Here is a 27,934-nt window from a genome sequence, read left to right on the forward strand (position 1 = left end):
AAACTTTATCTATGTGCATTTTCACGCCTGTTGTGCAAAAAGTCTTGCATGTAAATGGTGGATGGGGTGGAGGGGTTCAGGAGTATCTCTGTGTTTGCTGTACGCACGTTTTAACACTTTACATGAAAAACTTCTGCGTGTTTTACTAAGATTACCCATCATAAGGAAGCACGTCATTATGAGGGATAAAGATGCCTGGTTCTAAATGCTGTTTTTTATTTTATTTGTTCTTGCATTCAGAGTAAAAAGTTTGTAAAAAGTTTAAAAAGTCTGCAGTTACCCAAAGATGACATACAGTCCCAGTACTGAAGTTTGTGGTTTGTATGATCGCCCTGTGTTCTCAATAGCATTTAGGTCTGGACTTTGACTGGGCCATCAAGTCTGACCAGCGTCTCTGTTCCTGCTGATGAAAAGCATCACATCATCATGACAGTCCCACCTCCATGTCTCACTAACGTTGGATTATTTATTTATTCGGGGTCCTAAGCAGTATTAGTTTGCCGCCACATGCAGCCTGTTGGAGAGAGAAATTCAGAAATTCAGTGGTCTCCTCTGTCCGGAGCGCGTTTTTCGACTTTTCTGCTTCCACTATATCGTTTTAAGCAACTTTGAAGCTGGACTTTTTACGTCTTTTTGAGCGATGGCTTTCAATAACATTTATTCAGGGCGATCAGGGAAAAGAGGGCTGAATATGAATGCAGATCGCACTTCTGAGCTTTTATTGTAAAAAAAAAAAAAAAAAGTCAAAAACCATATGCGCATTTGCTTCTAACTCAAAGGTGACGTACGATCCCAGTATTGGAGTTTGCGGTTGTAACGTGCGTAGAATGATTGAAGTTGCACGGCACTGTATGTTTCAATGAGTGCGCTGGAGCCGTTTACACACATCGGGATCTTTATAGGCTTGTAAATCCTCCCAGAGTTACGGCACGATGCTTCACCCTAAGAAACGTAAACAGAGTTAACAAGTGTAATGCATTTAGCTGAACTGACATCACCGATCGAGCAGAGGGACGATCTCCAGCTTCAGCTCTTTTTATTTGATTTCTGTTCATCACCAGGTGCAGCTTCGACCGATTTCTGTAGCAAAAATGTTTTAAGAGCCTGGCACGATGGCAGGAGTCACACATTCAGCTACTGTTTAATTAACTGAAAGATGTGGAAGGCCAAAATGATGTTTTATAGATTAAGAAGATGACTTGCCAGAAGAAGGCTATTCACATACTGCCTTTTGTGATGACGAAGAGCCTTTTGGATGTTTCTTTCTGCAACAGCTGAAACACAGATCCTTTCTGCAAGGTTGCTGGATGCTCAGTCTGCAGTGGGACTAAATCATTTAAATGCTCCTTTGGTAGCTAGTGCATATTTATTTCCCTGGGAGTCTAATTCCTCTGCTAGTTTGGTCTTCACAGTTTCTTTGTCACATAGAGCTATATTTGTGGTTGTGTGAAAGCCTCCGCTGGTCTCGTGATTGTTCTGTCTCTGCTGGGTTAGCTCATAATGACAGTGGCACGCTGAGCTCATGATTACAATGTCATGTGTTGCACGCTGGTTTTTTTCTTAAGACGCCCCTATCCCTTCATTCTTTTTGGGCGAGGGACTTCCGTAAGGTATTTTTGCATTAAAGTGTGGATTTGTGTCTCGTCAGGGCGTTTCGGAGCCTCTAAAAAGGGATCAGAGCCAATTTCACAGGCTGAGGATTAGCTTCATCCCCGACCCAACTCGTCTTTTTTTTTTTTTAAACTAATGGAAACCTCCGCTGAGACAGAAAATAGTTCTCAAACTTGTGGTAACATTTATCTGTGAGAAACCGCCACACTTACACACACACACGGATGTGATCATTATAGTTTTATTCCTGTTAGTCATTTTAAGGTCCAAAACAAAAACACAGGCGTCTTCCTGTCCCTTATTTTCTTCTTAGTCATTATTTTGCAACCCTTAGTTTTCCTGTTACTCATTTGGTGGATGGGTTTTAGTTGATCTATAGCTGTGGATATTTGCTCTTTTTTGCAGTATTTTGAAAGGACAGAGACTGGGAAAAAAATGGCAATTTATTGGTATATTTGGCTATTAGTTTTCTTCTTTATTTCAGCTTCAGAAATCCACTAATATATTGTTATGACTTATAGGGAACATTTAAACATCTAAAACAACCTTTTTTTCATCCGAAATATGCATTTCTGATCTTTTCACCAGCTTTAGCTGCCTGTAATTGTTGTTATATTTTCTATACTAAAATGGTCCTTAATAGGTATCCAAAATGTCTCTGTAGGGAGTGTAATTAAATTATTTATATTCCAGTTCTTGGGCTTTTCATGTTTTTGTGGATGTGTTGAATAAAGCCGATATTTCCAGAAAAGGTTTTTAACTTGCTTGATGTCTCAAAAGAAACACATTACAAGTGACAGCTGGGTTTTATTTTGTAAGAGTTTTATGTCAGAAACCCATAAGGATTCATCCCTGATGAGAAAAGAATGTACTTGATAATAATGTGAAGACATAGAACTGAAAGCTTAATACATGATGAATGTGAGAAATTCATTTTTCTTAGGAAGAGCGATCTGTGGATATGACCAATGTAGGTCTGGGTATTGGAAATGCTTATAAACCTCCTCAGATCTTGGGTCCCCGGGCCACAGCCTGCCTTTGTTGAATGGTTAAGTCCACCTCAACCAATGGGAGAGCTATACTGACATAGATCCCTGCCTTTCCTTTACTGTAATAACCACCCTAAACAACGAGATGCTAAACATTACACTTAATGCAATTAAAAAGCACTTTGCACCATTATTGGCCGCAGTTTGATTTCTAAGATTAAAGAAATTGAACACACACAAATAAGCTTTATAATGACTTATTATACATTAAACAGCACATTTTAGTGGGAATGTTTTAAAGCTACACGGACAACTGATTACTGTTTCCCCAAATAAGCTATTGTGCGTGAGCTTTTCCTCTCTTCTGTTCCAGAGTCCAGTTTATCACACGCTGTCCCAGGTTCTTTGGCCCTGTGTTTCCAGCAGCGCTGGGCTATCTGCTCTCCAGGGATTTAGCTGATTTGCTCTGGTCTGGAGGAATGTGTGAGAACAGAGCAGGGTTGGCAAAGTGAACCATGGATCAAACCAAACTCCCAGTGCCTGAGGAGCTTGACATTGAGACTTAGAAGCAGGAAAGTTTATATTAAATAGGATATTAATATTTACTACATGCACCAAAAACCTGCTGTGATCTTTAAGATGTGGATATAGTAAAGGATCAAGGATAGCGGAGTACAGAAATGAAAAGAATCAGTGCACAGTCTTTCCTGAATATATTTATTTACTTAATTTATCACAGGTAGTGATCTTATTTTCATCTATTCTTAAGAAAATATTTGTTTTACACCAGAAATAGAGCAGTTATTAAAGATTGAGCTATTGTACGTTGCATTTTTCTATTCTACAAGCTAGCTGAGGATTCAGGATTTCTCCTGTTTCTGATTGTTGGTCACAGTTAAAAGTCTCTGATCACCATAGAAATGTCAATATCAGGCAAAGAATAAATACAGAATGATGTTTCTTTTTTCTTTGGTTTTTACAGCACTAGTGGTTAATTTTTTACAAAGTAGGCTGTCAGGAAAGGGGGGCTTGAGAAAGGGGCGAAGATATACGGCAAAGGACCCAAGGCCAGAATCAAACCCAAGTCAGTCGCAACGAGGATCCAAGGCTTCCATATATAGGTTGTGCTCACTGCCTCTGTGCCATCGGAGCACGCCCCAGAATGTTTTCTAATGATGACTTCCTTTATTAAGAGAAAGAAAATCCAAACCAACCTGTGTAAAAAGTAAATGTACTTTAAACCCAATAACGGATCATCTATAACATAGGAAGATGTCAGCCTTAAAGGTAGTCGGTTATTTTCCCGGGAATTTCCCAAAGTTCCTTTTTGAATAGCTGCGCATGTGTACGACCGTTTCACCTTGCTCCTCCGCTCCTCAAAGTATACGGTATGAGCAGCGGAGCTACAATAAATGGCTAACACCTTAGCTAACCGCTAAGCTAACCGGATCAAGTGCGCATGTGCAGCCAGCACGCAGAAACTAACAAGGAAGGTAAACGCACACTGCCGTTACGTGAACACATCAGAATGGTTGCCATGTGGGACAACCAATAGATACGGTGATACCCCCAGAACTTGAAGGACAGAGGGGGGGTGAGGGCGGGGCCAATGCTCTGACCACTCCCTGCCCTTTGGTGCAAATAATGGGGATTGGTCAGAGTTTTTACAGGCCTGCAGCTCCCACAGAGATGTAATTTTTAACATACTTTTTCTGAATACATAATTTATTGACTATTCTTATGATAGCAGGACCATTTCACCCAGTATAACAAAAAGTGTTTCTGTAAAGGATTACCAGCTATAGCTTCAAGTCCAGCGTTTGAAACATATCACTGAATCAACCAAGGAGTTTCTGAGAACTAAAAAAATTTAAAGCCCTGGGCTCAGTCCAAAAGCCAAATCTTGGTCTTATTAGCTGCAGTTCCACTGGCCAGCCCGTTTTCACCCACCCTACGTGACTCCTCCCCGCACAAATTATTTTTGCCCGTTTTAGTGATTCAATGGGCCTAGAAAGGCCTGGAAGAGGGAAACGCCTCCTGGGTGTCGCTTTAGTACCCGTCTGTCCCCCCATACCTGTGGGCCACCCCCAGTTGAGGCTATAAAGAAATAGTTTGGTTTGATCCACTCTGCTTAGGTGGCCCTTAATGTTAATGTGTTGCTCTTCAGTTTTTTTGACTTCCTTGGAGACAACCTTCTCATCTCTCCCTACCCCGCTGCCAATCGCTGAAAAGAGGGGCGTTCACTCAAAACTTCTCTCGGGTCAGCGCGGTTTGACCTTACCCCTCAGCAGGCCTTCACGTACCCGGGCAGGCCCTGAAGAACCTGCTCCTGAAACGCTCCAAAGTGAACGGAGCCGTGTGGTGCGCAGCTATTATGAGCCAGTGGAACTGGGGCTATTGCGACGCTGTGGGCTGACCTTGAAACATGCCATTCATGTAAGGAACCCCTTAACGCCTTCAAATCTGAAAGCGAGGAGTTCCTCAGACCGATATCAGTGAATGGTAGATGTCTCCAAGAAGCGTATCACAGCTATTATAGCCAAGGGTGGTAACACTAGCTATTTGGAGTCGGGTGTCTTTACATTTTCCACTGCTAAAAAGCCCATTTCTTTATACGTTTTACTCAATGTATAAAATGCGGTTATTTTCTTCTTGTTGAAAAGAGCAATTAAATGACTTCCTTTTCAAGAAATGAAAAATAAAATGACATATAACTGTACTCCTATTATCATTCCCTGTAAATCTCCTTGTTTGCAGTCTCTTTGTGCTGCCTGTTGGGGCCACAGCTGAATGAACGATCGGATTATGCCAAGTGTGATACGGTTTCCCACGCCGCTTGCATGCATCTGTGGCAGTATCATCAGCCAGCACCAGCAGCTGTAGCGCATCTGACTATAATGACATCATGTGTTGTTGACGCAGAATGACTCCTCGGGGCCAGGTCTGCCGTGTGTGTGCTTTAGAGCCTGCCAATGCTGAGGCAATTTGTTGTGTTTTAAAATTATGCTCCATAGTTGCAATGAGCTCAACATTTTGGTCACAAAATAATACGAGGTTTAAAGTTTCAGGCCAATACACCCGGAACTTTTCCTGTCGAGTGTACAAAAGACCATTAAAGCTTTGGTGTTAAATGAAAAACACCGATTATCAAATTTTAATGCCTGAATTTTCAGTGGATTAACTTTACCCATTAGTGATTCAGAGAGGCAGGGCAAAGAGAAGATTCATTAAAGAAGCAGAAATAACGCCCATGGTAACTCTGGAGGAGCTGCAGGGATCCACAGCTCAGGTGGAATACTTTGTTGAGAATTGTTAGTTATTCACTACAGAAATCTGTTCTTTATGGAAGAGTGGTAACAAGAAAGTTTTCAAACTAAAAGATGTCCCATTTGAAGTTTGGCAGGTTGAACAAACAAAGCGTTTCTCATCCCAGAATCATAAAACTTTATAAACTGAGCCTAAGGGTGCTACTTTGATGTCAGTGGGCATTATTTTTAAATTTTCATGTAAAAATTTTGCAATATTTGTCTTAAAACCGCCTTAGTGCTGTCCTTTTAGGGTTAAATGGTGGCTATTAAATTTGAATTTTCCCATTGGTTGAAATAGTGCATGCTGTCATCTTCATAGCCTCATGTTTGGGTATAAAAGCTGTTCTCCACTGCCACAGCAACACTTACTTTGGGCATCGCTGAGTCTTGAGGCAGCAGGTCGAACTGATAATGCTCTGGCCCACTGGGCTCCACAAAGCCTTCCTCAACTTCTGGTGATGAAGGAGGTGAGAAATTCTTTGGCCTTGGCCTAACTAACAGAATCACTCTGCTCACGCTCTATGCTTCAATATAGTCAAAAACGTGACAAGCAAAAAAATCTAGCACCTTTCTTCTGTTGTTGGTGACTTCCCGTGAAAGTAACAATAGTTCTGGAGTTATTGTCCCTGGAGAGCCAAGCACTTCTCCAAGCTTCTCCAAGGATGGACAGCTGCCTCATCCTGAAACTCGCCTGTAGTCAGAGCAAAGAGAGCAGAGAGAAATGCCTCTTCCCTCACTGTAAATGTTTCCTGCCCTGATTTACAAAGCGGTATAAAATATATATTTTTTATATATAGATATTTGTCTTCTCTGAAACTGTTGCACTAAAACAATTCCCTGAATTTTATTCACACACACAGTGTCAATCCCGTATTCACCTCGTTCACTATGTTATGCAATTACACACTGTTTTAAAGTTATTTAATGTTTAATAAATTATTCTCTGTCTGTTAGGTATTGTCCAGTGAATGTCAGCTTTAGAGCTGATATCAGGACAATAGTTGAAAGGGATGATTGGAGCACTGGACAGCAACCCTGAACATGCAATGAAATGACTCAACTCAAAGCATTTTCATGGGTTAGAAAGGTCGAGTCAAAGCCCACCACAAATCTGTGACAATGCTTGAACATCATCGTTCACAAATGCTTTCCGTCCAATCTGACTTGGCCTGAGCTATTTTGTAAAGAAGACAGGGCAAACAATTGAGTCTCTAGATGTGCAAACGTGGAAGAGATATACTCCAAAAGACTTGGTCCTCTTATCACAGTGAATACAGCTACACACCACAGTTTTCCATTTTTTTTAGTTGTCAACATTTATGAAAACATGCGGGTTTTCCTTCCACTTTACAGTCGCACCCCTTTTTGCATTTGGAATATGCCTATAAAATCTACCAAAAGTTGAACTGTGAACATTGAACCTGTAAGAATAGCTTTTGCAAGATATTGCATGGTGAGTGAATTGGATTTTTTTTCCAAGTTCATGTTTCAGAAGTACAAAAGCTTCTGCTATGGGACTAAATGTAGAAATTGTTATAAACCTCCAGTCAGTCTTGAATTACTGGAGAAATTCAAAAGAGAGGAGTACATTTTTTTGCTTTCATGTCTTACGTATCAAAACTGTGAACATATCCCAGTTTCAAATAGTAATAGTGCAGTACTAGATATTAACAATATTTAGTTGGAAGAGTTCTCTGTATTTTTGCATAATGTGTAACCAATTGCTCGCTGTACTGACGCCACCACAGATTTGGCCTCAATGCATATTGGAACAAATTTAGGCCGTTTTCTGATTTATTTACTTGTTGTTTGGCCTTGAGGGGAGCTAAATGTTTAAACACCAGTTAACAATGCTGATTATTATTTAATTAAAAGGCTGCGGGGGGAGACAGCAGGAGGAAAGGGAAATTAAACAGCATAATAAAGCAGAACTAAACACCAAAACACAGATGAGCCATCATCGCCCCTTTAGCACAATAAGACAGGGCTGACAGACTCAACTGGAATGTCTTTAAGTGTTTTCTTGTAGCAATACTTTATACATGAACATTAATTAGGCATAAGAGTAAGAAAATGCTGCAAAGAGGAAATGGTTTGGCAGTTTTCACCATCTAAGGTTAAATGAGTTGTATTAACCTTAGATGGTGAAAATGAGGTGGTGGTGTCATTCTTCAGCAACATAGTTTGAGGCTTTCAGTTTCACTTTTAAAGAAAAAATGGTGCTGAAAAGGCTACACACCGCTGGTAAAATGCAGGTTTTTGTTTCTAAAAACTTCACCTTGCAAATGTTCTCCAGATTTATCAGATTGTGAAGATCTCTTGTCCACGGGTCTTTTTGGGTCCAACAAATTCAGTATGTTTTCTGAAAAAAATTCAGAAAATGATCTGGAAGATGATATTTTAGCATCAGGGATGTAAAGTAAGCAATTCTTAGCCAAATGAAACATGAGTTTGAGAGCGGTGGAACTGCCAGCTGAAACAAGCATGTCTTTTTAAAAAAGCTGAGTGAAAGTCTTAGTCAAGCATTTGACTTCCAGTCTTTGGGCATATTGGTACCGATCTGGACCATGCCGCTTTACCTAAGACAGATCCTGTAGTTGTACCAAGTGGAACGCTCCTGTTTGCTAACAGTCTGGAGACTGGAAATAACAGATGGATTTATATGGAGCTGACCTCAGATCCAGAGCGAACAGCAACAGATGTAATCAATCTATGAACACATGCAGCATTGTGTCATTTTCTAAGGGTGTAATAACATGGCCAGCTCTGAGATCATACGATATGCACCATTTAATTAACGAGAAAGAGACCAGATTTTAGCAATGCTTTTGGAAAGAAACCAAAAGTCTATTTAGTTTTGTCAACAAATTACAAACTATGTTTTTAGAAATTCTGAATATTGCCTATATCACGTGGCTGCCTGTCAATAGGGCCGTTAGGGCGTATCCCCCAACAGAATTGCTGGAAAAAAAGTATGGACACAGGAAACTAAATTATAAAATAAAAAGTAATAATAATAATAATAATTGAACTTTATTGATCTCACAATGGAGAAATTCACTTCTGCATCTTAACCCATCCCCATTGGGGAGCAGTGAGCTGCCACTTGGGTTCAATGCTCTAACCGCTAGGCCACCACTCCCCACCACTCTCATTATTGTGAGGTAATCATCTATTATCTCACAAAATGCATCTCAACTTCTGATTTTTCAGCATTCCTATTCCATTTTAGTTCAGTGTAGGCCGGACAAATGAGTGTGTATGTGGGCTTTTAAACATTTGTCTTCCATGTGACTTCCTGCTGGTCTCTTAATTGGTTACTTAAAAGGTAGAGTGGACGATTTGTCCGGAAATACAGGTAAGAAAGGCCCAAGTCCCTTTTTGAATAATGGCGCATGCACAAGACCGTCTTACCCGCTCTTCTGCTCCTGAGGGGGATCGTGTGAAAAAAATCTCCCAAATCCACTCTGGTCTTATTTCTTTCTTCTGAGGCCTTCCTCTTCTTCTCAGAAACTTGTAAGACAGTTTGCTTCTTGTGACTCTCAGCCACTTTCAAAGTGTACGGTGAGAACAGCGGAGCTACAATGAACGGATGATACCGAAGCTAACCAGATAGGTAAACTCTAGAAGTGTGCATGCTCATTCAGCAAGTGTAAACAAGCAAGGAACGTGGACACACACTGGCATTACGTGAGCGCGTCACAATGATTGCCATGTGGGACAACCAATAGATAAGGTGATGCCCCCGGAAATAAATGACTAAAAAAAGTGGATAAAGGAACTTGAAGCAGTGGGTTGCACTGTTGCCTTGCAGCAAGAAGGTACTGGGTTGAAATACATCAGGGTCTCCTTTATATCAGGGCTCATAAGAATAGGTGACAATTCACTGGATGTAGACACAACTGGAATATCATATTGGTATGTCTACTGCCGTGATATATACCGTGACATTTTAATGTTGTGAGATCTCATTGTACAAGATCTCGTTACACCCTTAGTCCCCTTGAAAGGATTTGAAAATTGAATGAAAAGAGTTGAAATAATCAGATAACAGACAAATCAGCTTTGGGTTGGAGAACGGATATTTCGCAGTAGGAAACTGTTGGGTAACAGACGGTGAGGGTTTGTTGTTTTAATTTAGGAGCTCTGTGAATCATATCAGTGGTGCTTCAAATCTTATCTGAGTCCTGCCCAACACAATGCGAAGCTATAAAAAGAGTCTCTAATATGTTATGTTGAGTTGTTGCATCAGTGTTGCTTGCAGAGTGTTAACAGCTGAAGGCAATAGGGGAAGTGCTGTGAGTTTACAACAGGAGGCCGCTAGTATTTTTAGTTTTTACATCATACCGCTATGTTTGGTTCCTCCAAACTGTTCATGGATTCTCTTCTTTTTTTTTTTTTTTTTATCCACACCCCCATCTTGTTTCCGCTCATATGTTCAATCGTTTTGACAGATATAGAGAATCTTTGGATGCTTCATCTCTTTGTTTGAAGTCACTGGAAATTAAGTGAACGTAGTTGACAAAATGAAAAAAAAAAAAAAAAAACGGGCTTTAGAAGAACATGGTATAAGTAAATGTAAACATGGTAAAGAAGTAGATAAAAATGTAGATGGAGGAACTATAGCAATAAAAGAAAACAAATGGAAAATGAGGCAGAAAATTTGGAACATCATCTAAAAATCTCCTACTCCACGAGCTCGCCCTCACCAAGGAGAGTTTTTGTCCTCTCGAACCTCTCCCCACACACACACACACACACACACACACACACACACACACACACACACACACACACGCACCATATCTAGAACACATTATCAGTCCCAACTAGGGTTACATAACTAGATTGGAGGTTTTGAGTCAGATTGTCCTTATATAACCCGACACTTTAACATTTCACTGTAGCAGATTTTAATTCTGGTTTAAAAAAGGAGGTTTCTGTTGCAACCTAATCGACAATCTCCTTAGAAAGTTTCTACTTCAATCAGGGAAAAAGTTTTGCCTTTCGTTTCGCTGGTCTTTCATTTAGTCACATATACTACCAAAGGGTTTACTCTGAGCTATATATGACATTATTTCTTATTCACAAAGTGTTGTGCAGAGTAAAGTCCCAAATTGAAAGGAAGCAATATTAATTGCTTTACAGTAAATGTCTGAATGTCACTCGTATACTTCCTTTAGCTGGTGTCCATCCAGCTAAAGGAGGCAATTGTAAAGTGCCTCGAGATGACATGTTTTATGAATTGGCGCTATATAAATAAAATTGAATTAATTAAAACAATATTAGTTACAGACATGATTAAACAACATCTTAATACATTTCTTCCCCCAAATCTCAGTCTCTAATTTTGTGATCATACATAAGGCTGTGTGAATTGCTATGAAACATCTATCTCCTCTTTTTCATACTAAATATTGGCAAGAAAATAGCTACATTTTTGTAATTTATTAAAGAATGCAAATCTTTTTTGTATAATTTCACTTTTCTCACTGAAAAAGTAAGAACACTCGTGTTTGGTTGATTATTTCTTGATTGTAACAATGTGTCTGGGCAACGGCACTGGATAGCCTGTTTATTTCCCTTTTAAAAGGAGAAAGATTTGTGAGGAAAATGGATTTGTTGGTAGTGCAGCAGAGTTGATTGTGTGGATAGCGGCCAATAAAAAAGTGATAAATCCTCTTTGCCAGTGTCGGACAGCCGATTCTGCTATTGATTCTCATTTAGAGCTGGTTATTGGATTGAACGATTTAAGTCTGAAGTAACAACACACTGGACATTTGTTCATTTAAGGAACTGGGTCTTCAGTAGTTTGAGGGAGAACGTTACACAGCCACGTTTGCCGGGCGTCTCCTCTTCATGCAGCCATCACAGAGCGGTCACACGGTGATAAGGGATGGCATCCCGTTCAGTCGGCGTTTGTCAGACAGTGTGGCTTAGCCCTTAGGTGTTCAGCGGGGTTAAAATCTGGGCCTGTATTTACAAGTGATGTACGTAATTCTCCGATTCTAAGATTTTTCTTCGAATTTTACCTCGATAAGAAAAACAGATACTATCAAAGAATCTTAGTCCTTAAGAGAGCCCCTAATGTGAAAAAAATGTTAGGAGTAGTGGGGAGGACTTTTAATGAGCCTAAGCAGGAAAGATGGAGGAAACAGAGAGAGCTGATTGGCTGATCCACCGCGTAAACAGTGGAGGAAATTAGCACTTAAACCTCTTTAACAATCATACAATTACTAATTTTTACATAAGATCAATTTTGTCATCCTCCTTACACAGAGTGGTTCTCAGCAGCCGTCTGAAACACTCTTAAACTAAGACTCCTTGGTAGGAATGTTTAGGCTAACATGGAAGCTCTCTGAGAGGACTCTGAGAACCTTTATGAATACGACCACTGGACTTTAACAAGGCCTTTCCATTCTTTTCACTCCCAATTCCTTAGATATTCTCTGTTAAACCCCTTTCTGTGGGGGACAACACTAACATGTTGGATTGCAGATTTTGGTCCCAGACTCTGGAGATATTTCATTCACATATGCAAAGGGTACACTGTTAAGTGTAGCACACTAAATACCACTGTTAGATTACATTATTTTAATTGTTCTGATCATACTGAAGTACTGAAGCATGAAATATTTAGTAAAAAAAACAAATAAACTAATTCTGACAAATCTTTTAAAGCCACCTACATTATGTAGCATTGCAGTGGGTGATGAATTAGTAGACTAATAGTCTTCCTGCAGAGCACAACCATTGACAGAGATTTAAAACATCCTTGTTTTAAATACAAGATCAGGACCGTGTCTTGACTTCCGTTCATTTTAGATCCTTTCTATGGCTTAACCCTAACCTACTGTAAACCTAATTGACACATTAGTGCAAAACCTAACCCCAAACCAAGAAAAAAGTGAGGACCACTTTACATCAGTCATCACTTTGCTAGTAAAATGAGCAAGTACGTACACACGCACGCACACACACACACACACACACACACACACGCACACACACACACACACACACACACACACACACACACACACACGCACGCAAAAGGAATTACTTCAAATAAGATTACATGTGGGGATTAACACAAGATTACTGACAGTTCTCTTCGCCAACACGTCGTTTAGAGCAAAGCCAATGAAGAGACACTGGGACAATATGCAGCACGCTCGTGAAGAACAGGTAAACAGAGTGAACAGGACACAAAGCACTGGTTTATGTACACACTTACACCTCAGGGCAATTCTGAACCTCAAATTAAACCAGCAGCCGTGTTTCTGTAATGTGAAGGGAAGCCAGACCTCCTGGTGATGTAACAGCTCCTTATACTGAGCTGCTCTAACACCCGCTACACAATATTACATTAATACAACTCTCAATTGTCTTTCCAGTGACGTTTATGATTCTGGACAATTAGTTATGCAGCTCTTCAGTCATATTATTCAAAGGAGAGCAGAACAGTTTCAAAAACACAGACTTATACATTCTTTACATGTTTAAATCATATACTCTAATGGTTAGGATGTAAAGGAGCACAAAAGCTGTTTAGGCAAAGTGAAAAAACTTCTTCCCTTAAATAAGTATGAAACAGAAACTTTTGTAAGCAAGATCCAAATTAATATGTCTCAATAATATTCTAAACGGAAATAAAAGAAGCTCTACAGAAAAGAAATCTCTAAAGAAGAAAGAATTATTCACCTCACCAGAGCTGTTCTTGTATCCAGATTACCAACTTTTGGCTGAATATCAGGCCTGTGCAAATGCTTGAAATGTTACAAAAAGTAAAAAAGACTAACAATAAACTGAGGTGTCGTTTAATTCACATTGGCAGCTTTCAGTTTCATCTTCCAGCTAGCTTGTTCCTGTTATGTTTACATTCAGGTGTTTGCTATTAAAGTGAGTAATGAGGCTCCACGTGGAGCCATCTAAATACCTTATTGCTGTTGATCAACGGCGACACAAACCTTTGTTCGATCCACCTTACTTTCAAACATATGGAATGATCTCCATGTCTTAATAATGGTTGAGGTTCCTCAAACTTTGGATTCTCCACGGACTTGCCGTTTCTTTATATTTTTAGTGCTGCTTATTTCCTTTTTTTTTTTAAGTTGTGTCAGGAAACAAAGAGCTTAGTACTTCAGAACCTTACAAAAAATCTTTAATTGTAGGCAAAAGGCATTCCTTAGGTCCATGTGCTTGCCAATTTAATGAGTATGTTAAAAAAAAAAACTTTTGTCACAGGGACAGGGACTGGCTAACGTGAGCAACAATAGCTGTTTGCTATCCATCCATCCATCCATCAATCCATCCATCCATCCATCCATCCATCCATCCATCCATCCATCCATCCATCCATCCATCCATCCATCCATCCATCCATCCATCCATCCATCCATCCATCCATCCATCGTCTTCCGCTTATCCGGGGTCGGGTCGCGGGGGTAGCAGCTTCAGTAGGGAGGTCCAGACGTCCCTCTCCCCGGCCACTTGGGCCAGCTCCTCCGGGGGAATCCCAAGGCGTTCCCAGGCCAGCTGAGTAGCATGGTCCCTCCAGTGAGTCCTGGATTTTCCTCTCGGTCTCCTCCTGGTGGAACACCTCACCAGGTAGGAGTCCAGGACGCAACGCCAATCCACCTATCGATCTCTCGCTCCATTTTCCCCTCATACTTAAATTCCTGCACTCGGGGCAGGAAATCCTCCCTGACCCAGAGAAGGCCCTTTTTCCGGCTCAAGACCATGGCCTGTTAGCTGTTTGCTAAAGATTTAAAATAGAAACAACCAGCATACCCAGGCAGATGTTCTCAGGGGGCGCCAATAAGTAAGTCCATTTAGTAGGAGAATCCTGGGGGCTTTGTGTGTCGTATGAATAAGTTTCTAATAAAAGAATTGTGATCTCTATTAATGGGTTCTGTATGAATCCAGACTGCTTCATCTGGTCTAAATGCCAACTAACACTTGTTGACACACTTTCCCCACATACCAACAATGGTGTGAGAAGCTCTTTGCGCCATCTAGTGGTCAGAGTAATGCCAACTTTTGCCAGACTTATCTAAATTGTATAATATAAATGTTTACATTTTCAATCTGTTCTTGGTAGCAAAGTCAAATGGACTATCCGTTTCTAATTTAGTATCAACTTGACAATGCACTGCACTGCAACAGTCAAGTCTACAGATTATGAATGCATGGACCAGTTTCTCAGCCTAGCTTCGCTTTGGGTGAGTTGCATCTGATTTTTGGCAGATTGAGCAGGTGTCTTGGTCAAAAATGACCCCCCGTTTCAGACAGAGACATCGATGCTATGGTAAAGCTGTCTATGTAGTATATAGTGAGCTTCCAAATCCCAGAGCGTCCTAGTTTTTTAATATTTATGCAAAAATGCCTGAGATTCTCACCGGACTGCAGAGAGAGATGAGTATGAAGTTACAGTCGTTAATCCAGAATAACAGTTTCAGTCTTTTATCCAAACCATGGTGTATTTCTGAGTGAAAGCATTAATTGTATTGGGGTGTACTTAGAAGTATGGTCCTCATGTCATGGTCATTAACTGAATTAATTCTCCTTTTAATTGTAATGCTTGCTATTTGCCATCTTGCTTTTCAAAACCATTCCCATTCATGTGCTTTGTTTAAACGTTGTTTGGTGTGTCCATGTTCCAGGATTTCGTTTCAGGTTGTTGATGGTGTGGAGTTGTGATGTAATCTGTTGCATTTCACTGTAAACGTGGTTTTAAACACAAGTATTCTCACCCAAACACACCGACAACAACCGTAAGCGCCGGGGATGGCTTAACCGCATTCAGACGCTCACATTGTAACGTCAATTTTTCCTTTGGCTCGATCTCCGAGGCGCGCATAAATCTTGGCGGATGAAAACCTGCCTCTTCGCTCTGTGGGGATCATTAAAGAGCAGATAATTACCCATAATCCACTATGGTCCAGATGTCTGCTCAGTTGGAATGGTCTGATTTGGTGTGTGTTTGTGTGTCAGCATTTGCCCTCTTTTTTTTCGTCATCAGTTCGCCTCGCCACTCATGCTTGTTTGCTCTGTTCTTCGTTTCTTTTATGTTTTCCCCTTTTTCATCCCCTGTGGGTGGTTAGTATTCTGAGTTTTTGCGCCATCAAAGTTTATCCTCTCCTTTCTCTGTTTGCATCTCTGCCCACAAGTTTATCTACTCCTCCCTCTGCTATTCCTCCTTGCTCGGCTCTCTTTTTGTTTTCACACTCGCTTGGAGCCGGAGGGAGTGGACCATTAGAGAAGCCAGTCTTCTCTAATAAAACCTCAGTTTGCACCTGCTGTTTGAACCACTGGAAGGTACTGTACCTCCGTCTGTCAATTTGCATGTGTTATATTCTGAAATATGCCACAGATCTATTTAGTTAGAGTCTCACCGTGTCTGCTGTTCCAAACAGTGCGCTGTCATAACTGCTTGCTTTTGGATAAGCAGGTTTTATGAGTTTGCTGTAGCATTATTACCCTCTGTGTTTCCTTAAAGCTCTCAGCTTTCTTGCTTGTAGTAAAAAATATATTTCCTGATTTGCTGACATGGTTTTGAAGATAGGTGTTTGCTGTGGGATTATGTTGATTTGAGATCAAAAGCTGTATTGGTTTGATTGGACAAGTGTGCTGTTAATTTTTGAATGCTGACCTTCAAAAGTCATATTTACTGTGCAAAAAATTGCAATACTTAAATACCCAGTTCAACAGCTATATGTTGCCAGTATTATGAGTTACCCAATTTTTTTTTTAAATTTCTAACCTAACTTTAAAAATCAGAAAGAGGAAACAGAAAAATACCAGAAGCAATATTCTTTTAATGGGTAAAACTGAAAAACTTGGCACTAACATGACCTTTAAACGCTCATAATCATCTTTTAGAGAACTGATGTGATAATTACTTTGTATTCTGTAATTGTAATACATATAATACATAATTCAATTATGTTTATTTTTAAAAGAGCCTAAATGCTAAACCTATGGGGGTAAAGGGCTGTTCTGAACAGAAAGAGCAAAGCGTTGTCGGAGCCTTTGGATGACGATCACCGGCCTCTTTGCTCTAAGCGTCTTCATTTGTTCATTTTCATATTTCATCTTAGTCTCAGTGTGACTCTGGCAAGCAAGCGCTACTCTCTATCAGCATCACTGAAGATCTAACAGCGATATGTGGAGATCTGGAGCAGCACTCCACTCTTACCAGCTCGCCTGAACTATCACCTTTATTAGAGTATGCTGGGTTTGCCGTGAGCTATCCCTATAAAATAATAATAATTTAACTTTATTGATCTCACAATGGAGAAATTCACTTCTGCATCTTAACCCATCCCCTTGGGGAGCAGTGGGCTGCCACTGTGCGGCACCTGGGGAGCAATTGGGGGTTAAGGGTCTTGCTCAGGGACCCAGAATGGCAGTTTGTGGGAGTTGAACTCAGAAGCTCTGGGATCAAAGCTCTGTGCTCTAACCACTAGGCCACCACACCCCAAAATGTGTGCTGGTAACAGGTTAAGTATAACAAAAAAATGTTCCTTTAGTTCCTCTTAAAGTTAGACAGTTTAATTGTATTCAGATTTCCCGACATCCCCCGAGGGCCCAGTCGAAGCTTCTCTTGTTCTTTGGGACACAGCAATAAAATTCAGTTCATCTTGAAATGTTTTCATGGTTAAGACAAATCTCCCCAATTTACTCTGCTATCTAACGTACTCTGCTTTACAGGTGCAAGGGGTAGTGATGGCAAGTATTCTTTATCAAGGCTATGGTTGCCTGATATTGTTATAAAGCGGGGTTGCAAAGTGTGGAGGAGAAATAGAACAAATTTCCCCGAGAGGCCGTGGAAAAAAAAAAAGATAACTAGGATTTATTTGCTTATTTTGTGCCAGTTTATGCCGATTTATGCTTATTTGTTGAGCCACTTTAAATGTTTTTGTGTTTGACCCACTGTGCGTTTGCATATCGCTGCGTGCGGCTCCGAGCAGCACCCGCCGCAAGAGAGCAAGTTGGTGGATATAATCGGCTGTGTTTCTCCTGATTCACGGCAACTGAGAGCGATGCAGCACTGTTACAACGCTTAAAAAACAAACGCGCATTTAGATTTGTTCCATTTTTCTCCCGGAGGCTGTTCGACTGGACAGATTTTTAGATCCATGGGGTGAGTTCGACCTTACTCTTTCCCAGGTGAAGGGGGTATAAATAAGTCCAAAAAAGCTATTATTTTCAGTATGTGTTGGTATAAAAGGACCAAGACTTGATACGTTTCTGAGACTGCAGGAGGTGATGAACTTGTTTTTTTGTCAAGAAATGTGGGAGCAAAAACATGCTTCAGCTGCAACACGCTTAAAAATGAAAGGGGATGTTGCTCCTCGGTTCATACATCTCTGGTCAAGGCACCCTTACAGTTCTATTTACATAAAGGATGTGTGGTGCTAAAGACTGCATGAACCTGGGAGGCTTCTCACTTGTGATTCATCCACTGTGAAGGCACGGGGAAACCTGGTTGGTAGGGACCGGAAGGCTGTGGGTTCCTGGGCATGGGGTCAGGAGCTACTGCTGCTCATCGAGAAGCGTGAGAATAAAAGTCTCCGAACGTCTTCCGTTCCACTCCTAAAAATGGCAACATTTTTAAAAATAAACTGACTAGGAGACTCTAAAAATACTCCCCACAAAGCTGCTAAGTTAGAGACACTGAATTCTCAGGAGTAGTGTTGTTGTGGTGACCCACTGGCTAGTTGTCACATATCTTTGTGTAGGGGAGATTTACTTTTAGACTTCAATGCAATAATGTCTATTCATTCAGCGACTCAGTGAAATAATTTCTTGTTAAGGTCACACTTTGTCCTTCAAACTGATTTGCTTGCAGATTTTCTTTTTTTTTTACATCTAAGACATAACTTCTGCGGAGCTGAAACCAAAACAAATTGCATTATTGCTGCCTACTTCAGTTTCATGGAACTGGACAAACAGGTATTTAGTTTCTTTCCTTTGAACAGACCAAAGCAGATGTAAACAAAGCCTGAATACTGTTGTAAGTGAGAAAAAAAAGATGAAAGGAGATCCTCTATTAATCTGGTTTTGTTCCTTTCTCTTTTTCAAAGCAACCTGCTTATTCCGGAAAGGTTGGGTTTGGCGTTGTCTTTGTGTTGGGTTCACGACCGGGCAAAGAGTGAGATAAGGGGACAGTAAATATTATGAGAACTGGGATTGAGATTTGCACAGTGGTATTAGAAACAAAGTAAGAGTTTCAATTATCCACCATGTGAAAACTGAATCCTGCGGCTAATAAGCTGGACACAGAACCTGCATTCTTCTGTGACTGGGACGTGAGAAAGCAAGACAGAAAGAAAGGAAACAAGTAGGAAAGTAACATTTTCTCACCTGGCTTGGCTTTCTGGGACAGATAGAGGAAGCGGCAATGTGATAAAATGGGATTCAGACAGAGAGCAAGAGGCTGAAACCGAAGAGAAAAACAAGCAAAAAAAGGAGATGTCGGCTTATGACTGAACCGAAAATAGTGAAAAGACATAAAGAGATGTGGCAGAACGTGTGAAATCAATGCTGTCTACTTAACAAGATGTTCTAAAAAATAGCTGGCAAAACGGCAAATCAGCAAGAAAGCAAGCAGCTTGCTTTTTAAAGGCAGCCTGTTCCCCCCTCTGGGCCTTGGAGCCGTTACATAACCAACAGGATCAAGTATGAGCGAAAACTAAAAGCAATCTCTGCGGGTGGCCCGCGGATAAACCTGGATTAGTGATGGTTTCAGGATATTTGTAATAGGGAATCCCAGAAGATTTCGCTGAACAAATATGTATCCCATATGCCACGGAATATTAGCTGCAAACAAAAAGAAATGAAGAGATCCAGAGTGATGGCACCCATCCACCTGCCTCTGAGGAATGTAAAGAAGGTTCTGGATGCAGCCTCAGTGTACCTGTGGTTTGGTCTCTACCTCACTTTTCAGTTCACTTCTCATTACTGGTTTTATTTACCACCAGATAATTACCAACAAGCACTTCTTCATAATGAAATGTTATGTCTTTAAATTTATTTTTTCCTGGTAGAATAGATTATTTAGCCATTTAATCAAACTAAACTAAACTAAGCAGTTTACCGCTGCCTGGCGAATGTGTTTTTTGTGTGTGCTAACACCTGAAAACATAAACTGTTTTGCAAGCAAAATTAGCTGGGGAAAAAAAATGCTTTTAGCGATTGTGTGAACTTGCTTATGTAAGCTGTGGGTGGTTGTTTTGAAAATTAGCAACACATTTTGTTACGAAGGGGAGTTTTGGAACTGCGAAATCTGTTAGTCTTGAAGCTAGCTTAACGGGATAGTACCTTCACCGTTTTAGCTACTTGACGCGGCTAGCGTGATGCTAACCAGGAGTTCGTTTGATGATATTTCTTTGTTTTAACGAAAATAAATTCCACCAACATCCTTAATCACACAAAACTGTTTCCTTTTTTTTTGCTGTATAAAAAAAAAAATCATAGAAAGTATTTTTTGACAGTTAGGTCTGCCTACAGTTAGCACCAACTATACTGAGGTTGGTGTCCAGTGTAGTTGTTCTCCATTTGCATTTGTGGGTCTCTCCTAGTTTCTCTGGCCTCCTCCCACACTTCACTTTAAAAATAAGCTGCTCTCTGTTGTTCTAGTCAGGCTTAGCTTTGAACCTATGATTAATACTGTTTTTTTTATTGTCCCTGATTGGTCACATCAATGAAATGTACTAATTTTAATACTTTTTACAAGAGTGATTTTATTTATTACAAACATGAGTTCCAGGTTTTATAAATTAATTAGTTCCCTTAATGGAACTGAGCACTTAATCAGTTAAGAATTAATGTGACTAAGTCAGTAAAAGTTACATTAAGTAAACAGTGATTTCTTTTAGATTATGTACGTCTGAAACCAGAGATTTACATACACTGTATAAACGAGGGCTGCACGGTGGTGCGGTTGTTGGCAGAAAGAAGGTCCTGGGTAGGTCTGCACAGTATATCACAAATAAATAATAATTGCTAAATCATTGTGCACACAATTAATACGCAGATGAAATTGTTTTTAAAGTGTCAATGATTATGTCCGTTGCTTTGGACTTCCCTGATTAGATACCTATGCCTGAAACAGATGGCACACTGCAACAAGTCATACAATACACAAAGAGGATATTGTAATCATACTACATACGTTTTGTTTTCTGTTTTTGTCTTTGTTCTAGTGTGATAGATTGGAAGCATGTCCAGGGTGCTAACCACCTCTTGTGCAATGACTGTCGAAGATGCATAGGCAAGGCGTGCAAAAGCAACCCACAGATCCGGCTCAGTTACGTCAGTTCTGCCAGGAGGAACGAGCTAAAATTCAAACAAACTATTGCGAGAAGCTTGTTAAAGAATACTCAAACAATTCTTCTAAATACCAAGGAAATGCAAACTTAGGAGGTGGAAGGCATGCGGAAATGATTTAGGTAATACTAACTGACCTAAAAAAAGTCAATAGTGACGCTAGTAAAGTGAAAAATGATCCACAAAAATGTGCCGGAAGTGTTCATAAAAGCATATTTTGTTTTCTTTTCTTTAGAAGACAGCAGATGGAAGTCACAGTGCGTGAATCATACATTCATTTCCTAGTTGCTCATCCAAGTGCAGTCTGAATGAATGTGGTGAAACTGGTTGTGAGTGGTTGCAAGCTGTCAGATAAGACATGCAGGGTTTTTTTTTTACGGTTGTGTTGAGATTTGTACAGAAACACATTGAAAAGCATTCTCTTCAGTATTACCAGCTTAGTGTTAAGAAGTTTATAGCAATTCCAAACAAACAATTAGTGGAACATCTCCAGACTCAATCAAGGCTGACTCAGCAAATATTTTGATATTGCTTAAATGTGAACAAGCAGCTGCAAGCCAATTGTTTACTCTGTGTTCTTGGCTCTTAGCATAAATGTGTAATGTAATTTGAATCAGGTGACGTTATGTACATTCAGCACCTTTTTTTTTTATAGCAGCTGTTTATTAGGATGTGCGATGAGGCAGAGAGAAGAGGAAGAGAAGTGAGGAATAGGAGGGGGTGGTATAGAGTAAATACATGAGGCTGCAGGCTGGTTCTCATTGTAATACATCAATAGGCTATAGGGCTGCTCAGGATGCCATTATGTTCAAGCATAGACCAATTATTTTTAAATGAATATAGAGAAAATAACATTCTGATGCAATTTACATCATTTAGTTGAGACGAAGAGAAGAAACCGAACAACATGGAAAAAGTCTGACAAATGTGCTCAGAAACACATTACAAAAAGGGAAGACTCCTTAGCCCAGACTCCAGAATGGGTTATGCAATCATAAAAGTAAACTCAAAGAAGGAGGCACAATACTTTAGAAGATGAAAAGGACAAAAAGGGCCTCCAGTGCTCTTTACTGTCTGTTCCTGCCAAATGGACATGACTTACCGAATCTCTCTCTGTAATATGTGTGTGATGTTGACTGTTTGTGTCAAGCTGAGTGCTGGTGAAGTCAGGCTAGCTTATGACTTTGTTTTTCCAGCTTTACACGCGCCTCTTCTCCACATGCAAAAGGAGTTTTTCTGTGCAGATTCAAAACAAATACATTTTGGTGTGGACCTACAACATGCAGTGCACGCAAAAAAAATGGACAGCCTTGGGTAAAACCTAAAAGCAATAGGTATAGCTGTCATGTTATGGTGTAGAGCTGGACCCAAATGCGAGGTGAAAATAACTAGTTTCTGTCAAGGCTTGAGGCTTTTTAGCCAGACCGAGGTGGAGACAGGCGCTTGGAGGAGGCAGGGCGGTTTGAAAACTTTAACGATGCCAAAAAATTAACAGTGACAGAACCGGGGAGGTAGCACATGGAGCAGGTCTCCATGAAGCAGGGTGAACCAAAAACAGACGTGGAGCGACAAGAGAACAACTAGGCCAGAATTATTGGAAAATATGGGCAGAACCGCCACAGAAAGAAAGAAGCAGGCCGCTTAGACACAGGAAAGTACGGAGCCCTAGAGGGGTCATCGCAGAATGTTTTGCATGTTGAGAGAATGTGCGCTCGTTTAACTAAATTGTGCTCTCGTTTTACTAAATCGTGTGCACAATTTACTATATTGTGTTCTTGTTTTACTATAGTGTGAGCTCATTTTACTAATTGAGCTCTCATTTTAAGCATAGTAAAACGAGGGCACAATTTATTAAACGAGAGCACAATTTAGTGAACATGGTTATAGAACATTGTGTGCACAATCTACTTAAACGTGGCCACAATATGTAAAACGTGCACTCAATATTGTCTTGACACATGTAAACATGAGCTTGTTATAGTATATTCGACATCTCGATCTACCAAAACGCATTAAAAAATGTGCTCGAAAAAGTTTTATTAATTCGAGGGCTCAATAAAAGAAAACGTGCTCACAAATGATCACGACCTGAAAAAAAATATCACTAAAAGTGAGCTCTCCCGGGCTCCGTAGGAAACAAAAACTAGAGAAAAACATGTGGAACAGGTGAAAGAAATCGAAGTGACCGCGGGTGGCAGCTGAGGGGAATGAAAGCGGAGAGCGGAGGAAAATCAGAATAATTTACAGTAATGGAACATGGAAAAAAAAAACACAGAGAGAAAAAGACAACGAATAAAAACCCAGAATTAACAGAACCCATTATCTAAATCACAAGGCATAACCAACACTGAAGGTAAATAAACCCTTGAACCCAGAGAACTAAGTAGACACCTGGAAATTGTGAAAAAACTAAGGTCAAAGGGGGGAATTTGAAATAATACCGCACAAGACGAACACAAGGAAACAGGCAGATGGGGATAACAGGAGAGTCTGACCAAGAGCCTACTAGCTGAGAGACATTTACGGTGGAGAGTTGAATACTGAACAAGGAGCAGGTGGCTGATGAGAAGCAGGGTGCAACTGTGAAGGGAAGCAAGTGACTGAAGTGAGTTTGAGGAAATGGGAGCAATAGCTCCAAACTCAGTGAACAAGTGAAGGAAGATCATGACAAAAACATGATGTACTTCTGGTGCAAAATATTATTCATAATGCTGCAATAGAATTTAGAACATATTGATTATAACAGGTATTATAATTTCCATCTACTACAGTTTTACTTTGACTTTGATACAGTCTCAGTAACATAGGGCTGGACGATAATTCAATAACGATATATATATCGATCGATAGACGTATATCGGTGATAGAAAAACAGGGTCAATAAAAGTTCAATAGAATAACAGTTTTCCTTCCTTATGCATTCTAGCCTGTCGTGTCATTACACCCTCCCAACCAATCACAGATGCAGATTCAGGAACATTCCACCTCCCAAGCTCCGCCCCCTTCATAGAGTTCAGAGAGCACGCGTTCTTTTTCAATTTTTAAATAAATACTGGTAGTTCTGGAAAAAAGTTGGTTGAATAAAGGGTTGAGTTTGAATTCAGTGTTTGTGCGTATCTGTGTCTAAATACGGGTCATTAAGCGACAGGATAAAATGGAAGGTTAACATGTTAGCCACCCCTTTCCTTACTCTATACCTGTACAAGGCCTGGATGTAAGGGAGGTCAGCCCTGATGATCCTCTCTGCATATAGGGAGGAGGCATATGTTAAAGTTTCTCTTTCCTAGTCTTGGTGAGCAACATGCTGTTAAAAGGGTTTTACGCACATAACCCCCCCCACCCCCCCCACCACCACCACCACCCCCACCCCTATTTTTATTTGCACATGTGGGTAAATTTAAGTAGGCCATGTTGTTTCAGACTCAGAGAGCCTGGGGTGTCTCTATACTCTGGTAAATTATGTAAATTAACAGCAACGAGACAATTATTTGCTGTAAGTATCACGCATGTGCTAACATGTTTTCCCTATCTGGACAATTTCACATTACAGCCCCCTAAGGGAGAAGGAGGAAAGCAAATCTCTACTATCTGGTCGTCATTTTGTATTCTTCCCCTCCCCTCCCATCACAATCCCTTGGCTGGACAGCTGACTTCACTTTCAGTTTCTGGGGGGCTACCTTAACCAAGCCTGCCTTGTCGTCTTCTCTATCTAATAATGCGAATGTCTCTTTCTTTAACACATATCTCTTCAACTTTTTCAACTTTAAAAATCAGCCTGTAAGTGAGCTGCGATGCCAAGAGATGAGGATGGAAGTCACACTCACCAGCTCCTTTATCAGGTAGACCTGGCTGGTTTCAAGTTGGACCTTATCTGTCTTCAGAAGCGTCTCAATTCTTCATGGCATAAATTCCACAAGGTGTCCGAAACCTTGATAAGAGATTTTTGGTTCATATTGCCACAATAACATCATGCAGTTGCATCAGATTTATCGGCTGAACATCCATGGTTCCCCTGTTCCACCACATCCCAAGGTTCTCTTATGGACTGGGATCAGGTGGCTCTGGAGGACATTGGATCGCGCTGAACCCATAGTCATGTTCAATAGACCAGTCTGAAATGATTTGAGCTTTCTGGCATGGTGCATTATCCTGCTGGAAGTAGCCATCAGAAGATGCGTCATGAACGGACAGACCTGGTTAGATACTATAGGTGCGTTGTGGTATTTAAGGGTGAAATACGATAAAATGTCCCTTACACCATCATACCAGCATCAACCTCACCCATTGATTCAAGACATGATGGATCTACGCCTTATCGTTCTTTTTTGATCCATCTGAATGTCACTGCTAAAATTCGAGTATTTTCCACCTGCTACTGCTACAATCTTGGCAAGCCTGTGTGAATTGCAGCTTCAGTTTTGTGTTCCTAGACATGAGGGGCACTACAGGCCCACTGAACTTACTGATCAGAACATAAAAGCCTGATACTTTAACCCGTGTTCAGAACTGAAAAAAAAAAAAAAAGCCATTTGGATCAGTGGTGAGAGGTCTTCAAGAAACAAGTGAAATGCATCCTATTATGTACTCAGGATTGAGGTTAATCAGATTATCTTCCTATAAAATCGTTTTTCAATGAAGCACAGCACTGGATGCTTCTTTTTTTTTTACCTAATTTTTAAGCAGATGACTTTTATTTCTTGTTACTTTCAGTTTCAGTCTGTTTCTGCTGTTTACTACGCCTATTTTCCCTATTTCTCACTCCACCTCCTTCACTCTGCTGCACATCAGCCCCCTTGCTCCTGATTGGCTGCCTTCACCCATGTCTCATTACGAATTGAGCAGCGGTGACTGAATTCGACTGGATGGAAGCTATTCAACGCAACTCACATGCTTTATTTCTCTCTCCCCCCCCCTCTCTCTCTCTCTGTCTCTCTCTCTCTCTGTGTCTCACACACAGACGTTTTCACATGCTCACCTGCAACTGTCAGAACCTCTCCTCCTGAAACGAGCACAATCCCCTCACACTCATCCTTCCATTCACGCTCTCACCATCACGCAGCCCGCTTTGTCAACAGCTCACGTAGCAGCCAAACTCTCTCTCTCTCTCTCACACACACGCACACACACACGTAGCTCATCTGCAGTCGAGCGCTGGGCTTACACACTCACCACAGAGCGTGGCCAGGCACACACTTCTGAGGTCCTCTGCGATGCTGTGACTCTCTCCCACATCCTCCTCAGTCACTCGCTGCTCGACCCTTGCTCGTCTCTCCTGCACACGAGACCGTCAAGCCTCTCCGTCCGTCTTTCTGTCAGTCAACCAGTCTGTGTGTGTGTGTGTGTGTGTGTGTGTGTGTGTCGGTGGCATGAAGCGGTGATGTTCTGGGACAGGAAGAATAGTACGGGCAATTCCCAAAGACGGCCCAAAGGAAGACACAGACCCAAATCTGCAACAGGTACTTATTATGTGCTGTTTTTTGGGGGGTTTCTGTCCGTTTTTGCAATCATTTGTCGTCACCTTCAGATTTTTCACTTGGCGGCATGTTCATGCGTCCAACATCCATGTGTTCCTAGGTTCATTCCAGCCTACTTCTTTGTGGTTGTACCTCCGAAACCAGCCCTAGTGTCGTCATTCCCCTAACCCCCTTTCACTGATTTTCACAAATTGATGCTTAGCCATTTATGCCTCCTCTCCTACCCCCCCATGTTTTGTTGTTGTTTTACTATAGTGGTTCATACAGGTCACTTCCATTTCCTTTTACACTGTCTCATAGTAGCTTTTCTTGCTCTTATCTTTAAGTACCTCCTTGTGTCCATCATTCCTCTCGTTGTTGGCTCTTCATTTACATCCAGATGTTGCCTGTTCTCATCTGCTGATATAAATAGCGCTGTAACAGGCACTGTCATCTTTATTTTTCCTCAGCATTGTGTGTTTTATACCATTTCCCAGCCTGCAGATCCACCCATTTCAGCATCTTCCCAATGTAGGTCCCTCCCTCCATTCATGCACTTGCACTGGGAAGCCTCCATTCATTCTGTGTCTGCATATTTAATGGCACGAGACCATTTTTTTAAGGATATTTGTCTTCTTATGCTGTTGTCCTTCTGTCCAAAAAGTCCACGTACGACTGATATTCCACCCAAATCTTTTCATGCGTTTTTTTTTTTTTTAGCTCACTGTCATTTTTCTCTATCTAGACTGTCGTCTTGCGAAGGACAAAATCTGTCATTTTTGCCCCTCATGTGTCACTGCCATGCGAGTTTTGCTTTGTCTTGGTTGCCAGGTTTGAGTGAAGTAAGGCAATTGCTCGTTTTCCTCTTGGCACGTGACCAGACTAAGAAACGGGGTATGAGCGTGTGTTATTGACACACTTCAGATTCACTATTGCTGCAAAGCTCTCTCTCTCTCTCTCTCTCTCTCTCTCTCTCTCTCTCTCTCTCTCTCTCTCTCTCGTACCTGGCATGCGAACCCTAGGGTTGCACGCGTTCTTCGTTACACTGCAACATCCTGCAGAGTCGTCCATGCTTGTGTGGGTGCACAGACGGGTGTGTGTGTGTGTGTGCGTGTGTGTGTGTGTGTGTGTGTGTGTGTGTGTGTGTGTGTGTGTGTGTGTGATTGCCCATCCTGCAAGGCTGGACAGGCTCACCGGCAAGCTCTTTAATTATCTCTAACGGTGAGGGCTTCCTCTG

General features: G+C 40.9%; 1 protein-coding gene across 2 annotated transcripts in view; it reads left to right on the forward strand.

Moving 5' to 3' along the window:
- The window catches only part of nhsl2 (NHS-like 2), a 159,116-nt gene that overhangs the window by 46,176 nt on the left and 85,006 nt on the right, over nt 1–27,934 (forward strand). Inside the window, exon 1 of one of the 2 annotated variants that reach the window (XM_036146291.1) lies at nt 26,283–26,700. The exons of the other annotated variant lie outside the window; for it this stretch is intronic. Within the exon in view, the coding sequence (XP_036002184.1) occupies nt 26,622–26,700 (79 nt within the window). The 5' untranslated portion in view covers nt 26,283–26,621. Of the gene's footprint in view, nt 1–26,282; nt 26,701–27,934 lie in introns of those variants that run through there. 2 annotated transcript variants of the gene reach the window in all.

Source organism: Fundulus heteroclitus, chromosome 14 (genome assembly GCF_011125445.2).
Source record: "Fundulus heteroclitus isolate FHET01 chromosome 14, MU-UCD_Fhet_4.1, whole genome shotgun sequence".
Lineage (NCBI taxonomy): Eukaryota > Metazoa > Chordata > Actinopteri > Cyprinodontiformes > Fundulidae > Fundulus > Fundulus heteroclitus.